Genomic DNA, 17,338 nt, shown 5'->3' on the forward strand with positions numbered 1-17,338 from the left:
AAGAGGTTGGTCATCCGGTACTTTTTGCCTACTCTTTTATGTGTACTATAAATTCGGACATACTTATTTTGTCACATACTGTTTTTCGCCTACTACATAGTAGGGAAGTATGCGATTTTGGATGCAGCTATTCCTGTTGGTCATTTGATTCCTTGCCCTCATGTGATCATGTCATGTGCTTCCTAGGTCTCATGTCTTGTTCTGATTGGTTCGTGTCGTGTTCTTATTGGTTCATTGCTTTCAGGTGTGTCTTGTTATGTCATTAGTCCTTAGTATATATTGCCCTCATGTTACCATTGTTTTTTGTCTATCTTTATTCTGCCTGTATTCTACTATTGGTGAGTCTTGTTCATGTTCAAGTTTAGTTCATGGTTTTTAGTCAAGTTATGTTCATGTCAAGTGGACATATGTTACATATCCTACGATGGATTGTACATTAAAAAATGCTGGGTATCTTCACAAGAACTTTAAGTTATATAAACCTAAGCATTTCTATGCCATTTTTAGTATCATCAATAATTAAACAAGCATATCAAGCATGTGCATTACTCACATATAATTCAGTGGCTCTTAGAGCACAAGTAGTATAGCTGTTAATAGACACAGCCATTCACCATGCATGAACATGAAAAATACAAAAGCATTTTGATATAATCCATTCATATATTTAGTATGAAATGGATTGTTTGTTTTATTTAACAGCACAAATCCCAGGCAGAGGCAGCATCAAAATGGGAATGCCAGAGCAAAGGTGACCAGGATGGGTGGAAAAAGTCCTTCAATCTGAAACGGCTGTTGAAAAAAAGACAAATTAGAAAATTGTAACTTTGTTATAATGAAGCATCTGTCATTGTTTTCTGTACAGAATACATATCCGATTTTTGAAAAGATAATAATTCAGTAATGATGATTAAATAATGTTTAGACTACAAAAATAATAATTATTATTTATATCACTATCAGGGCATTATAGTTAACTAAAACTAATACCATAAAAACTATTTTGAAATAAAAATAACTACTTAAAATGAATAATGTTTCTTTTATTTCATTTAAGCTTTTTCTCATTTTCATTTAGTGTATATACTGTATGTACTGTTTGTATGTGTATGTAACTGTTAAACTGGTAGTGTTCAGAGGCCTGTTGCATAAAGCTAGTTGAAGAAACTCGAGCTAGAGTTGACAAAAACATACAAATCCATACACATTTTTTTGAGCCCGAAAAAATTGAGTTTGCTCAAACTAACTGAAACTGGCTTCATGCAACAGGCCTCAGGTTATTCTGTCAAACCAATCATTGCAGTGTCTCTAGTTTTCATTGTTTTGTTTCAGTGTGTTTGTGTGTTGGTACCTTGCTTCTACCGCGACGTTTACATAAGCCGAACTCTTGATTGACAGGTCCACTGCTGTGCTCTTGCCACTTGCCGTTGGCGAAGCTTTGCACTGTGATGTGATAGCACACCGATCGATCTGGCCTCATACAGTATGGACGGCTCACTATGTAAGACTGTGATACAGCGGGATCCCAGTGTCTTAACCTCTACACAGAGAGAGAGATAGTGATTTGGTATTGTATGGGCTTCTTTTGGGACTTTTTTATAGCTTGACAGCCCCAGACCTCATTGTTTTAGTAAGCCATTCTAAATGTCCTCTGTTGTGAGTAATTCAGCTTTGAAACGACATAAAGGTGCAAGAATCATGGCATTATTCTGGGCAAACTGTATCTTTATATTTACAAATTAAAATGAACGCCACCAATTAAATACATTGATAGCTCCATCTGAAAGTGCCATCTGGTGGATACTTAAGACATTATAAGGTATAAAGTCCCCCTGTTAAAAATAATTACACTTTAGAATACTTTTAAAAAGAGTATTTATTGCTGAAATAATATACTTTAAAAATAATATACTAACTGAATATTATGGAACCTTGTTTCCACCACAGAATAAAAAATAAAAAGGTAATTGTGACTTTTTATCTCACAATTCTGACTTTTTTTCTCACAATTCAGATTTTTTTTTAATTGCGTGATATAAAGTCAGAATTGTGTCTTTTTTCCTTAGAATTGGAATAACTCGCAATCTCACAATTCTGAGAAAAGATGTCAGAAATGCGATATATAAACTCGCAATTGCAAAAAAAAAAAACTTTATATCACACAATTCGGACTTTATATCTCGCAATTCTGAGTTTATGTCTTGCAATTGTGAGATAAAAAGTCAAAATTATCCTTTAAAAATGTTTATTCTGGTGGAAATAAGCTTCCATAGAAATGTGTACTGTACTTAAGTGGGCTTTTATTTAATTGATATTATATTATCTGCAAATAAACAATTTTTTATATACTTTTAAGACTTGAAGTACACTACAAGTGCACATTAAACACAATCACGTGCCCCTTTTCACAAGGGTATGAACCTGTGAGTGCTCTAACCTCAATGGAGAAGTTGTACGTATCTGATTCGCCCAATTTAGCAGCTTGGAGAAGAAAGTAAAAACCACAGAGGCTGATGGTTTGAGTGCAGCAGTCTTGTTCCTGTACGCCGACAGAACATATAACACACAAAATACAGGCTTACAAGCAAGTAAAAGAGCACAAACACATAATAGGTTAAAAATGGATTGACTTTCGTCATATTGCAACAACAGAAATAGCGAGTGACTGAAAGATAGAAAAGCATGGAGCTCTAGAAATAACACATCTGTGTTAAAGTGTCAGAAAGTGTACCGCACCCTATCAAACATCATTCCAAACCGGATGGCTTGTTTGGAGAAGTCAGTCACGACCATGTTGCCCCCGCTGTGAAGCTATGGAAAAAAAAACATACAGATTAACCATTAAGCTAACGAATTAGTTTTCACTTGCGTACTCAAAAGTCAAATACAACTTATATAAAGCTGCTTTGAAACAAGCAGGTCATGAATTAAGTATGGCACTACAACTGGAGTGATGAATATGGTGTTGTGTTTTGAGGTCTCTACACATGCTCACAGTGTGATAATGGTTTGACAGGATGCTCAGCAGCCAGGATTCAGGAAGCACTCTGATGTTCTGCAGCTCCTGCAGATGCTGCCCTGAGACATCAACACACATAAACAACACAACTCAAATATAGTTTTCGGAAGTAGACTAAAAGTAGCAGCGCTACTAACGTAAGCATACTTGTGTGTAAGCAGCAGAGCTTTTCCAGTAACAAGCTGCTTTTCCTAACAAGTATTGTGTGTGATTAATTGACAAGACCTTTTTGTTTTATTCTACAACACAAATTACACACTTAGGGCCTTTAACGATCTGAAACGCAAGTAACTTTGTGGGCGGGTCTTGGGCGCTGTTGCTATTATACCGGCGGGATAAATGACTCTTGCGCCCGACGCAAATCTAAAATGGGTTGGTCTGAAGTTGCTTCATTATTCATTGGTGTGGTTTGGGCGTAACGTGAAATAAACCAATCAGAGCGACATCTCACATTCCCTTTAAGAGCAGGCGCGCTTGTTCCATGGCGGATTGCTATTATAACGGCGGATTTGCCAGGCGCACGCCAGGAGCGGTTCACAGCCGAGGAGACCGACGTTCTCGTCAGGGCCGTAAAACACAGAGAAGTGACATTGTATGGGGATGGGAGAAACCCAGCCAAATTAACTTCGGTTAAACAGGCGTATCAAAATTTGGGTAAATGTGTAAGCTAGATTTATGCCTATTTTTTCACATCTTTCTCACATCACGCCGGAACACGCCTCCTCTTTGCGCTGAACCGCCCCCCCGGGAGTGCAAGTTAATTTCCTAATTTACCGACGTGCGTCTGTGGAGGGAAAAGTCCGCTGTGCGCGGGTGCAAAATAGGAATGATACATGCGTCGGTGTACAAAGTCAATTGCGCTGGGTGCAATGCGATTTTTTTTTTTAATTTTTTTTAATGGAGTATTGTTATTATAAATGATATATCAGTACATATCATTTTTTTTTTTTATTCATGTGCCCTCATAATCTTGGAGCGACATCCCTTCTCTTCGTGTTTACTGTGTGAGAGCGGGACAACCTGTCACTCACATGAGATCTATACTAATATCAAACAGTGTATTTCAATGTGTATTTCAATGATCCAATCAATTCCTGATGGACGTAATCAAGACATTTTTTTATTTATTCAAGAAGCATTTCACTCAGATATATGTAATAATAGGCAAGAAAATACAACTGCAACTTCCATTTCATGCCACCTTCAAGAATTTCTTCAGATCCATAATCCTGCGTATGAGCAAACACTGCTAATAATTATTTCCAAACAGGTTTCCCCATCTTTTTTTCAGGTGATTTAGGTATTCTGAATGTCAATTTGACTTGTCTTGGCACTCAACAATGTTATGAAAGTGCCACATAGCATTTTATTTTAAAGGGATAATTTTATCCCTATACCCCCCCCCCCCCCCCCCCATAATAAGTTTTTATAGTGTTCTTACTTTTTTTTTTTTTTTTTCATCCGTACAATGAAAATCAATGGGGGTCCAAAACAACATTAGCTATGTTTACATTAACTAATTTTCATCAGTCGGTCGGAATGAATCCAATCCAGTTTTAAATTCTGAAAGTTCTGTTTATATGAACTTATCCCTTAAGATCAACAAAATGGCACACATCAGTAACATGACTGTGTTTCTGAGGCGTTTTCTGAATAGCTGATAGTGTTGTCATGTCTGTTGGGTAGGGGTGGATTATCACATGCTGGGTGTGTGTTGCATGTCCAGTGGATAGTTCTGATTGTGTCCATGACGTGAGCCTGTAGCTGGGACACACTGTTTGTCAGATATACTCATTATTCTGCCAAACTGTCTGTTTTCATTTAAGCTAACGATGGGGCGCAACAGTATTTGGAGATTTGGTTAAAAATCAAAGATGTATGCTTGGTTTTGAGGCTCATTTTAATGTTGTAGATGGTGTTAGTTTGAGAGCTTGTGAAAAATTGGTATTCATGAAGCATCCAAAACTTACATTCAGTAATGCCATGCATACGAAGAGCTTGAAAGATAGTGATGTATTTTTGACCCTGAGGCTGTTCCAAGAAAACAGCCGTTTCCCTGAAACAGACAGATACATGATGGAGGGATGTCATTAAAAACAGCATATGTGCATGAAAGTAGCTAAGTAGTATCAAGGTCATTTAAAAAAGAATGTAGTTTGCTGCACAATTGAAGTCATTGAATTATTGTAATGTCTTCTGTAAATGGGGTTTTTACTGACTGGAATTATACTAATGGACCATGTGCATAGTGTTGTTGCTGATAGCTGTAAATGGTTTGATGGAGGTTATGTACCTGGAGAAGAAGTGGATGATGATGCTATGGGCAGGTAGGGTCTCTCGGAGGGGGTTTAACTTCAGGTACAGCCAGTACAGCACCGCTCTCAAGACCTCATATTCATTAGATGCAAACAGTCTAGACACAGAGACCTTATTAGTTTCCTGCTGATTTACTCCATCTGCTCATTTTTGATGCGTTTTAAATAGTCATTATCTATGCAGAAGGTTATTTCAAGCTCAGAAAAGTGCTTTAAAAACTTGCAAGGAATGGCCAGGACATACGTCATCCAAAAAATCTACAGAAAAATTAAATATATTTTACATACAGTGCTATGCATAAGTTTAGGCAACCATGCTAAAGTTGACTAAAAAGAGGAATAAAAAAATCATATTTTGCAAATTTAACTTAATGCCTTATTTTAAAGAAATAGGAAAAATCCAACCTTTAAGGACACCAATTTTCTTTGTGAATGAATAATGTATCGTAAATAAATAAATGTTCTTCCTTAAAAAACAGGGTGCATAAGTTTGGGCACCACTATGTTAAATTCCCATAGAGGCAGGCAGATTTTTATTTTTAAGTATTTTTTTTATATTTTTTTTAGGATACTATGCATCCTGATAAAGTTCCCTTGGCCTTTGGAATTAAAATAGCCCCACATCATCACCTAGCCTTCACCATACCTAGAGATTGGCATGGAGTACTTTCCATAAGATCATCTCTCAATGCAAATCAAACTAGCTATTAGGCTAACTGAAATAAAATCATGCCAATCTCTAGGTATGGTGAAGGCTATGTGATGATGTGGGGCTATTTTAATTCCAAAGGCCAAGGGAACTTTATCAGGATGTACATAGTATCCTAAAAAAAAATAAAAAAAAATACTTAAAAATAAAAATCTGCCTGCCTCTATGGGAATTTAACATAGTGGTGCCCAAACTTATGCACCCTGTTTTTTAAGGAAGAACATTTATTTATTTACGATACATTATTCATTCACAAAGAAAATTGGTGTCCTTAAAGGTTGGATTTTTCCTAATTTTTTAAAATAAGGCATTAAGTTAAATTTGCAAAATATGATTTTTTATTCCTCTTTTTAGTCAACTTTAGCATGGTTGCCTAAACTTATGCATAGCACTGTAAAGGAAAAAAAGTCTATTTTACGACCTTTATGTTTTGCAGAGTGACATTACAAAAATCAGGATTATTTTCACGATAAATGTATGACTTTTCATGACTAAGAATCTAATGCGAATTATTCCTGAGATAAAAAGGATTATAAACAAACTCAAAAGTAAAATATCCTGATGCTTTGTAGTAATAAGGATTGGGATGAAAGTCACAATGCAAAATAGTTAACAAATGTAAACTACTGAACCTTATTGTAAAGTGTCACCAAAAATCCTAACGGTCCTATAAAAATACGCTTCATATTCTTTATGCAAAAGTAATGCAATCAAGCAAGATCATGATGCAAGTGTTTCCCGATGCGAATTGTCAGTGATACTCTTAAAAAGGTTGAGAAAAAGTATGAGACCTTGGAGAACGCAGGGTCTTCAGCATAAGGTCAAAAGGCAAATCTTTAAGTTTTATGTGGAAAGAGAGTTCGGTCACTAGGAACAGCTCCAACCAGCGCTCACATGCTCTCTGGAGAAAAGTCTCTTTAAACTGAAAAACACAAAAAGAGGTTAATAGACTTTTAAACACTAAATACAGAGCTGAATACAGAGCTCCCCCTATTGGTCATTTAAAGAACAATAGAAAAGGATGGAATAGGAATAGGATCCATTTCATTATAGTTTTATAACAACAACAATAATAATAATAATAATAATAATAGTTACCTTGCAGGACACTTGATGAAAGCTGCACACAGTCGAAGACGAGATATGTGCCAACATCTCTGTAAGACACCTGTTTATCAAATGCATCAGTCTCAAAATTATATAATATTTGATATATCATACAACCCTGTGTATTCATTCCAAAACTAAACATGTAAGTATTCGTGACTGTATAAAAATTTGATTTGCATAATTACAAATTGACGCACACATGGGAGACACGGACTGTGATGCAATGCATGTTGAGTTAAACTCGGCTGGGTGGAACATAGTTGATCTTATATGAAAAATATTTTCAGTGACTGTCTGCAGTGCCACAGTTCACATCCAGTTCCACCCAACATCCTGGATATGAATTAATCTAAAACTGGACAAAACAAACTTCTCTAGAGACCAGGGAGTGGCATTATGGACTTCTGGATTAGCGTTTATTACTTAATAACACACACACACACACACACACACACACACACACACACACACACACACACACACACACACACACACACACACACACACACACACACACACACACACACACACACACACACACACACACACACACACACACACACACACACACACATTTACATATAAAATATCATCTATATAGATAGAGATAACATCTATATTAGCATAATATGGTGTGTTTTCATGTTTTATGGGGACTTTCCATAGACATAATAATTTTTATACTGTACAAACTGTATATTCTACCCCCTAACCATCACAGCTAAAGCTTTCTGCATTTTTATATTTTCAAAAAACATGTCTTTTATAATATGTTTTCCTCATGGGGACCAAAAATGTCCCCTCAAGGATTTCGGATAGTGCCATCTTTGTGACACAGACACAGACACAGACACAGACGACAGTGGCAGTGACTGCAGTAGCTTGTGTATTGGACATCATGTATCAGACCGAATGAATCTGCCAGTTCCAGAACAGATTTGAAGAGGTTAATACTCACTTCTGGAAGAGGTTTGACATTCCCAGTAATGCAGCAGTGGAGAGTACGGCCTCTCCCCACTCATCAGGGCGTTCCTCAGGGTCATACAGTGTACGCAGGGCAAAAGACAACGCTGGAACACAAGAGAGATTCTTACATAACTGTATTACTCCATAACTGTCACTGTGTGCCCCCTCATCAGTCAACATCTCTGAGAGTACACTTAGATCAGAAACTCATGTGACAGCAAGTCAATAAGAGATGATGACACAGCTTGTCATTTACCACTGTAATATAATAAAAATGATGCCCTTTTAGCGCTTACCCTCTTTATTGATGGAGTCATCTTTGACAGGCAGTCGGAGAATCAAAGGACCTCTGAGAAGCCACTTCCTGTAGACAAGTCCTCTCTCACATGCAGAACTACTAACTCTGCTGTCTTTCCCACTGACTGCAATATCACAACACAAAATGGACGGCCTGAATTTCTGTTTTTTCAATATGTCTATTTCACAAGCTCTATGATAAATATGTCGAATATTTGTAAGTTATATTGTGGTCTATTTATTATGATCACAAGGATAGCACTGGTCACTATAACGTGATCTTCTCTTTTGCATTATTTATTACACCATAATGGTTCTCAGTTATTGTCCTGCATATTTTATGACGATTTTAATGAACTATTTTGTAAATAAAGAGCTCTCTCCCAAGCATGAGCTCATTATATAATGCATTTTGGGTGGTGTCAACTATTTCTAAGGAATATTTTAAGGTAATTTTATAGGTAAAGTGTGTGATATCTATACCCCTAACTGAGAGTGTTCAGGTTGCACACTGATGCTTTGGTTACGTCTTCAGGCAAATGTGATTTCTGAAATTGCACATTGTTGACTAATTATGCTTTAAGATTATGGGAGGCTTACTATCGAAATGAAACAAAACAAAACGACAAAACAAAACAAAACAAAACAAAACAAAAACCCCAAACCAAAAAAACTCAAACTCCAAAACAAAAAACAAAACCCCCAAAACAAAAACAAAAACAAAAACCCCAAAACAAAACAAAAAACCCCAAAACATTTTTTTTTTAAATGCATTGATCCGGGTTGCTACACTATACAGCACCATACCTGCTCTCTTCTGTAGCTCAACATCCTGCTGTCTCTTGCTGTTGGTATACAACTCAAATAACGTGTCTGAACTACTCAGGATGGAGCAATGCAGCTTCCATCTGACCCCCAGACATTCCAGTACTGCATCTATGAACATGCACAAAAAGGACAGATATTTAGAATATCATCATTATATATAATTCACGCAGAAATATGAATAGAATAACGGCAGTGGGAATAAATAGAAGAAACTAGATTTGAACATTTTCTGAACGAAATGTGAGTGCATTTTGTCCCCTGTAACTGTGCTAGGGAATTGTAGGTGGTTGCTATGGCATTGCTATAAATCAAAACAGCCCATTCCCAAGTCTCTATGGCCCCTAGGGTTGGTCATTGCCAGGGAGTCACTATGGTTGCATCTGAAAGCTAAAACATGTGGAGGTAGAAAGGCAATAAGGTATGTCAAAATTCGATGATCATGTCACATCCTGTCTACTGAGAATGAGATACCTTCATCTGATTGATTTTTGAAGGCAGCATAGATTGCATTTGATTCCTTGACTTTTTCCCTTGACTTTGGATGTCATTTCTAGTGAGAAATTAGTATTGTAGTAAATATTTGCATAGGAACAAAGCTCTCTCTATTTTATTGTAGATCATTAAACTGTTTTGCTGCCTCAGAATTCAGAATTCTGTCCGAAATCATCCTGATTTTGCCAAGTTCCTGGATCAACATGTTGATGTCCAAAAATTTGATCCTAACCATAACCATAACCATATCCCTACCCCTAAACCTAAACCTAAACCTAAACCTAAACCTAAACCTAACCATAACCTTAGCTTATCGATCAATTATGAGGAAAATGATACTGTGACTAACGGTGCAAACCCTGATTGTAAGTCTAAACATGAAAAAAATGTTGTGCTCCAAATAGGTAAAAAAAATCCTTTTGCTTCTGGTGCGTAGAACCAAAAGTGCTGAATGTGCTGAAACGTCTGCTCGTGCTTGTCTAGCTTTTAATTCACATGCACTTTGCACATTTTGCACCACGCAGACTTTTTTAGTCTGGTTTGAATTCAGTGTGTGGTTAGCAATTTTCTTGCTTGTTTGTAAGCCTAAACTTGACATAAACTGTAAACTTGTCCCTCAAATCTGATTGGTTGAATGTAATGTTGATCCAGGAACATGTTGTACTTGGCAAAATCAGATTCTGCACCTTTGTGCAGGTCGCCACGATTTTGCAGAGTAAAGCATGTTCCTGTATCAACATATTTTGTTGATCCTGGATTCTGGAACAACATTCCTGTCAGAAAACATAGTCCTACCCCTATCCCCAACCCTAACCATATCCCTAAAATCAGAGGGTAGAAGCACCTAACCCTGGTTGTAAGCATAAACTTGACATAAACTGTACACTTGTCCCTCAAATCTGATTGGTTGATCGAATGTTGTTCCAGGATCAACAATGATGTTGATCCAGGAACATGTTGTACTTGGTGAAATCACATCACCCCTTCTTGCACAAATGCTGCTATTGCCAGATAGGGCACTAAGGCAATAAGCCAGCAGCCTAAGCTTTTGGACGCAGTGTACTGTATGTGGTTTACCTATGTGTTCTAGGTGGTTGCTAGGGTGTTGCCTGGTGTTCTGAGTATTGGCTTACTATCCTAAATGAGACCACCCATCCACCCTGCATGATATTCTGGTCTCTAGATATTACTCTGGTCCATGCTTCAATGTAAATTTGAATTGGATTTATTCAGTCATTTTAATCATCATCCAGGTGAAAATGACTTAGAAATACAACAACTCACCTTTTATTCACAAATCACATAATTTGAGGCATCATTTTTTCCTGTATAACATGGTTGTTCAAATCCTTAAAGGTATAGTTTCAAAATTCTCTCATTTACTCACCCTCATGCCATCCCCGAAATATATGACTTTCTTTCTGCAGATAAAGTGATCACACAGTGATCGTGACAGTAATCCATTAGACTTCTGAAGCAAAATGATAGGTGTATATAAAAAAAAAAAAACTAATATTTATAACTATTTTTAACTAACTACTGCTTTTTACCATTATGATAGCTGTGTGTGGTTTTTCAAGTGTCAAACAAGTGTCAGCCAATCAAAGGCATTATAGGGACTCACAGAGATGGATTATTTTCCTAAAAATCTTCATTTGTGTTTATCTGAAGAAAGAAAGTCAAATACATTTGAGGGTGAGTGAATGATGAGAGAATTTCATTTTTGGATAAACTGTCCCTTAAACCCTTAATCTGAGGAATAGCAATAATGATTTCTGACGTAGCAAACACCGCCAATTAGATTTCCAATACGTCATACCTGGTTTAGCGTTATGGGCCACTCCGCGAGACAAAACATCAAATCGTTCCTCTGGAGTGTCAAGCTTTGAAGACCATGTGACATCTTTGCTGTATATAAAGGTAAAGAGAGACATTATATGTGCACACACACACACACACACACACACACACACACACACACTTTGTCACTTTAATCCCCTCTCATCCCACAGTGCTTCAGTGCCAAGTGTTCTGCGGCCCCTCCTGATAGTCTTTGTGTTCAAAGGCCCACCAAATTGAAAGTTGTCATTTTCTAATGTGCTATCCAACCTGCTCCATAATGATAGCATGTGGCTTGGCAGATTTCCCACAGATCTATCCCGGAGTGAGATAAACTGTCCCCCTCTCCCCTCGCCTGCCCGTCTCTCTCTCCCGCTAAACAGTTGTCATGGAAGTCCACTTGTCCCTGGCAACATACCAGAGTCGGGCACGTCGGCTGGCCGAGAGCGGGTGAACGAGACGTGGCAAAGGGGAATGTGGGCAGCTAGTGGCAGTCTCGTGCCAGTGGAGTGCCATGGGGTCAGCTGCAACATAAACACACAGTGAGAGAAAATATGAGTGTGTGTGTGTGTGTTTAAGAATAGGATGAAGTGATCCAGATATTTGAGCTTTGAGCAAACATATGTCTGTGACAGATGGCTGTGTGCATTAATGAAAATGAGAGAAAATAATGAAAAATTTATGCAAATTACGAATATAAGAATAACCCTTTTAATTATGCTTTGTTTCATCACTCCAGCAATCACTGTTTGTTTGGGCAGTTCTTATCTTTTTAAATCATAAATTTACTATAGCCTATACAGTATTTTTCAATAATGTTATGCATACTTTTGCACTTCTCATTAATACTAATTAATCTCTATATATTATGATTGTTTTTTATTTTTATAATTTTGCATGCCATCTTTGCAACCCTGTTATAATAATAGATAGTGAATAGTTAGTAAGTGTTTGTTTTTCTAAACAATATATCTTGTTAGTTTCAGTTATACAGTTTTGTATATCTGTAACTATTTGTTGGACATTTTTAAATAGAGAAAGGAAAAAGTATTGGACAAAAAGATAAAAAAAGAAATCCACTATCAACGGGCTGCTGGGATGGTGTAACAACATAATAGCTAAAAGGAATAGTTCATCCAAAAATGAAAATCATAATTTAATCACCCTAATTTTGTTTCAAACCTGTATGGCTTTCTTTCTTCTGTGGAACATAAAGGAAGATATTAAGTAATTTTGTGAAATAGAAGTCAATGGTAATCAAAAATGTTTGATTACCAAAATTATTCCAAATATCTTCCTTTGTGTCCCACAGAAGAAAGAAAGTCATACAGGTTTGGAACAAGACAGTGTTCAAAGGTGCTCTAAGCGATGTCATGCATTTTTTAGGCCAAAACATTTTTTGTCACATACAGCAAACATCTCCTCACTATCCACTAGCTGTCTGTCCCCTGAACACACTGTAAAAAAACGCAGCCTCTGTAGACAGCCCAGGCTCCACAAACGGCAAGAAAAACAAACTGGCCCAGCCTGGACCACGAAACATAACAAACAGTGTTCCAGCCAATAACAGACAAGAATGATTTGGGGGTGGGGGTTGGGGGGTTAGTGCTCGTGCACATGAAGGGGCGTGTGGGGAGTGGAGGAGAGAGAAGCATGAAGAGGGAAGTTAGCAAGAGGAGAGATGTCCTAGACAACGACTAACGTTAGAATTATATTCTCTTGAATTTTGATATGGCCGACACACGACCAAAGAGACGACGTTCCGATGAACAAATAGCAAAGAAGAGGGAAAAGGAATGCACGAAGTCCTGAATTTACATCGGAAAAGCCTCCGACTCCTTCATGACTGTTTCAGGAAGCACGGAGGGGGGGGATAGAGGACAGAATGAGGAGGAGGGAGGGTCGAGCTAGCCTCCGTTTTGTTTGACAATACTTCGAACGTCAACAAGAAGTGACGTCACCCAACATCGCTTAGAGCACTTTTAAATAACAAAATATAAATTTTTTTAATAACATATTTAATTAACATATTTAAAAGAATAGTTCACCCAAAAATGAAAATTCTGTCATTAATAAGGCGATTCACCCTCATGTCGTTCCAATGAATTGAGTGGTTTAGTCCAAATTTTCTGAAGAGACAAAGAAAGATCGCTTTATATAATTAACACTTGACTGAATTTAGGCTTTTATTCACATATAAACATTCATCAATCCACACATCCAAACGGAAATGTTCTCTTGACGTGCGAGAACCAGTGAGGTTCATTCTTGTGTTACGCAGCACGTTTGAGCTTCCGCAAGAACCAATGAGGTTTGTTCTCGCGCTTCAAGCAGGTTTGGCTGAGTTTCTGTTTCTGTTCGCTGATCAATGTTTAAATGTGAATAAAAGCCTAAATCAAATCTGTTCATAAAGCGATCGAGTCTCTTCAGAAAATGTGGACTAAACAGCTCAATTCAAATGGATTAGTTTTACGATCTCATTATTAACTTTTTGAAATGTCAAAGTGGTAGTTGTGTAGTCAGTGGAAGGACAGAAAGCCCTAAGATTTCATCGAAAAGATCTTCATTTGTGTTCCGAAGATAAACGAAAGTCCTACGGGTTTGGAACGACATGAGGGTGAGTAAATTATGACAGGATTTTCATTTTTGGGTGCACTAAGCCTTTAATAGTTCTAAAAAAAACCACACACACACACACACACAAAAAAAAAAGGTTTTTTTGCCTTCGCGGCTTTAACAAATAATAGGACACCAGTTTGTTATTTGTGGAGAGTGTCTTTTAACATCTGCATATTCAGTGTCTTGGATGTGAAAACTCATTCAATTCAAGCAGACGCCTCTCAGCATGTCCACCTCTATTTCACCGCAATATTCTGATTATTTTGAATTAAACAGACTCACAGAAGCCTGGCACAGGAGTCAAAAGCCATACTGTCTTTTAAATAAAAAAGGGGGGTTTTGTAAAGGTCGTTCATGTGCGTAACTGCCAATTCCTCTTATACAACTCTTATGCCAAAACCCTACAGGTGCCTATCTCTAAAATGATGCCAGGTTTGTGACACCAGGTCGGCGGGTTGGCATAGAGTGGCACTCGTATCCCCCTGGTAAACCCAGGATTCTGGCAAAAGTCAGTGCTGAAGACACGCTGTGGCATTATGGGTAAAACCCATCGCATTAATGCGAGTGGTTACTCCTTGATATAAAAGAGCTTTTTCCAAATCCGAACACTCTTACAGAAGAATAAATGTTTCATCATGAATGTTTCATCATGAATAATAGATACATTTGATCTATCTATTTATCTATGATCTTTTTTTTATTTTTATAAATAAAGTAGGAATATCAGACCTCTGGACTCACACTGCACTGACAGACTGACTGAAGAGATTTATTAAATCGGATATAGTGTTGAAATGAAGACAATACTGTGACGCATTGTGGTTGTGAAATGTTAGTGAAACATGTCTCTTCATACATTTATTAAGAGCTGTCACATCTGGTGATTAAAAGTCATTGCAAATTGAAATTAGTGAAAGTGCAAAAAGTGCAAAAGGGCTGAATGTTTTGTATTTAGGTATCTGATGGGTCTAATACATATTTTATAAGATATTTTGTATTGTGTATGATTTTTTTTTTGTTATGATGTTATGATGGTTTGGGTTATGGTCATTATTTTTTTGCATTATATTTATTCTTTTATTGTGATAAAAGGTGTCATATGGTATTAAATGTATTTATATGGAATAATGTATTGGTCAAGACAATTTTTCCTTAATACTTATATCTGAGTTTTAACATTCCTGATCCAAAACATGTAATTCGTTTGCAGTTTTAGGCTAATTGCACATCTCACCTGAATAATCTTTTCTGTCTGATGATTTATTGCCGAACTCCTCTGCTCTCTGAATCTGCGCCTGCCCCAATAGGTCACTGCCTAAAGCACCAGGCAGCTGCCAGCGGTTAGTGTGGCCAGCTTGTGTGCGCTGACCTAGTGAGCGAGCTGACACCTGTTAGAATCATAGAATAACAGTACGTGATGTGCTAAAAGTTTCAAAGACAAATAAATATATTTGGTCCAGAGTCATGAAGAAGATTCAAACTTACACTTCTTGTAGAGTTTTGTTGTGAAATGTGGGAGGTTATAAGCGCCGACCTGAAAAACAAAAGTACTGAATGGGTAGCCATTTGAAATGAACTAGCTTTATATCTGTGAAGTGCAAAAAACACAGAAACATTGATTTGAGAAATCAATTAGGGACAGTATGTTGGTGTCTAATATAGCATACAGTTGAGCAGGGGTTTTCAAACTGAGGCCTGGGGGCCACAAGGGACTGCTAGGGGGTCTATGGAAAAGTTTACAGAAAAACAAATGTGAAAATTAATAAATAAATAAGATTGTGGCAAGCAGGGTGCGGCCGAGAGCCATGGGAACGGAGCGAGGCCTGTGGAACGAGTGTTAATGAGTCCCACGGAGGAGCTCCGGAATGATAAAAAGAGGAGTGACGACAGTGGAAGTCGAGAGAGGACCAGGCCTGGACTTTATCTTTATCTGCGGCAGTCGTCCATGATGGGCTGCCGCTTTACTTTTGTTTTGTTGTTTATGTTTATTTTATCTTTGAACTCCCCATGAAATCAAAATGAACGTTTTTTGGCTTTTAGTATGAATATTTTAGCCTTAATGTTATCTATAAGCTAGTGTGCTCTAAAACAATGACACAATTCGAATTTAATTCAAGATATTCAAGACAGTCTCTCACTTCAGCTTCTCATCAGATTTTCTGTCCAATAATGCTCTCTAGAATCTGAAGCATTCCGCCCCCTACATTATAATTACACAGTGAAGCTGCAGCCAAAATTGGTCACTTGTTCATACATTTACTATTTTCTACATGGTGAATGGCACATAGTGCACTATATGGGATCATTCCCTATCTCCTATAGGGGATAGGGAACGATTCAGACAGTGTAACAACAATTAAAATAAATAAAACTAACAGCATAGATTTATTTAATGCCATACCATAGTGAGTATAATGTAATGTAATACAAACTAAATATTTTCCAAATTACATATTATGCATATTAATAATATAATTTGTTACACAGTCTTCAAATTGAGTCTTAGCTGCCTAATAGGCTACAACTAGCCTATATGAAACTATAGCTGCCTTTTAAATTTTAGGATGGGGGTCCCTCGCACAGGAATTATCATATTTGGGGTTTGTAGGCCTAGCATCTAAAAAATGTAAACCCCCTAGATTGTTAGATTGAAAAAAAAAGTTAAAAAAAATTTAGGACCCTATATTCTAGTGATTCTAGTAATACTTCATGACACTTCTTGTGCATTAACCCACCTTGTGTGAGGTCTGGGTGGCATATTCCTGGCAGATAAAGGACTCCACTGGATGTGCATTTTGTTTAAATCCCCCAACAACAAAAAAAATGCTTTCACTTGTCCTGACTGACAGTCCACATCACGTTCCCAAACAAGACGTTTAAAAACTAAAGTAATGTGTAATGAGTTAGGTGTTTGTTTCTCACTATGAATAAACACTAAAAGCCGCTAAAAAAAAAAAAAAACAGGCTGTAAGTTACTTTACAGATGGATGAAGAGTGAGGGAGATCGAGACTAGCCGTAGAGTTTGTGCTCTATAATTTATACTTCTTGTTGACATGTTTTGTTGCTAGGATACATGTGGGTCACTTGACCTGTGTCAGATGACACAAATTAACATATTCCTTACCAAAACAAACAAATGAAAC

At 37.2% G+C, this 17,338-nt stretch overlaps 1 protein-coding gene across 1 annotated transcript; it reads right to left on the minus strand.

Annotated features, from left to right (window-relative positions):
- Positions 1-637: 637 nt before the first annotated feature.
- On the minus strand, positions 638-17,169 carry btbd16 (BTB (POZ) domain containing 16). Its single transcript, XM_084434941.1, has 17 exons — positions 16,930-17,169; positions 15,680-15,728; positions 15,429-15,582; positions 11,994-12,099; positions 11,556-11,644; positions 9,214-9,352; positions 8,416-8,525; positions 8,112-8,223; positions 7,142-7,211; positions 6,835-6,965; positions 5,313-5,432; positions 4,990-5,075; positions 2,996-3,078; positions 2,737-2,811; positions 2,438-2,539; positions 1,352-1,540; positions 638-792 (listed from the first exon to the last, which is right to left on the minus strand). Exons 1-17 carry the CDS (start codon positions 16,986-16,988, stop codon positions 727-729), a joined length of 1,740 nt encoding a protein of 579 aa, XP_084291067.1. The 5' UTR covers positions 16,989-17,169; the 3' UTR covers positions 638-726.
- Between the last annotated feature and the right edge of the window lie 169 nt (positions 17,170-17,338).

This window comes from Rutilus rutilus, assembly GCF_951802725.1.
Source record: "Rutilus rutilus genome assembly, chromosome: 16".
Classification (NCBI taxonomy): Eukaryota; Metazoa; Chordata; class Actinopteri; order Cypriniformes; family Leuciscidae; genus Rutilus; species Rutilus rutilus.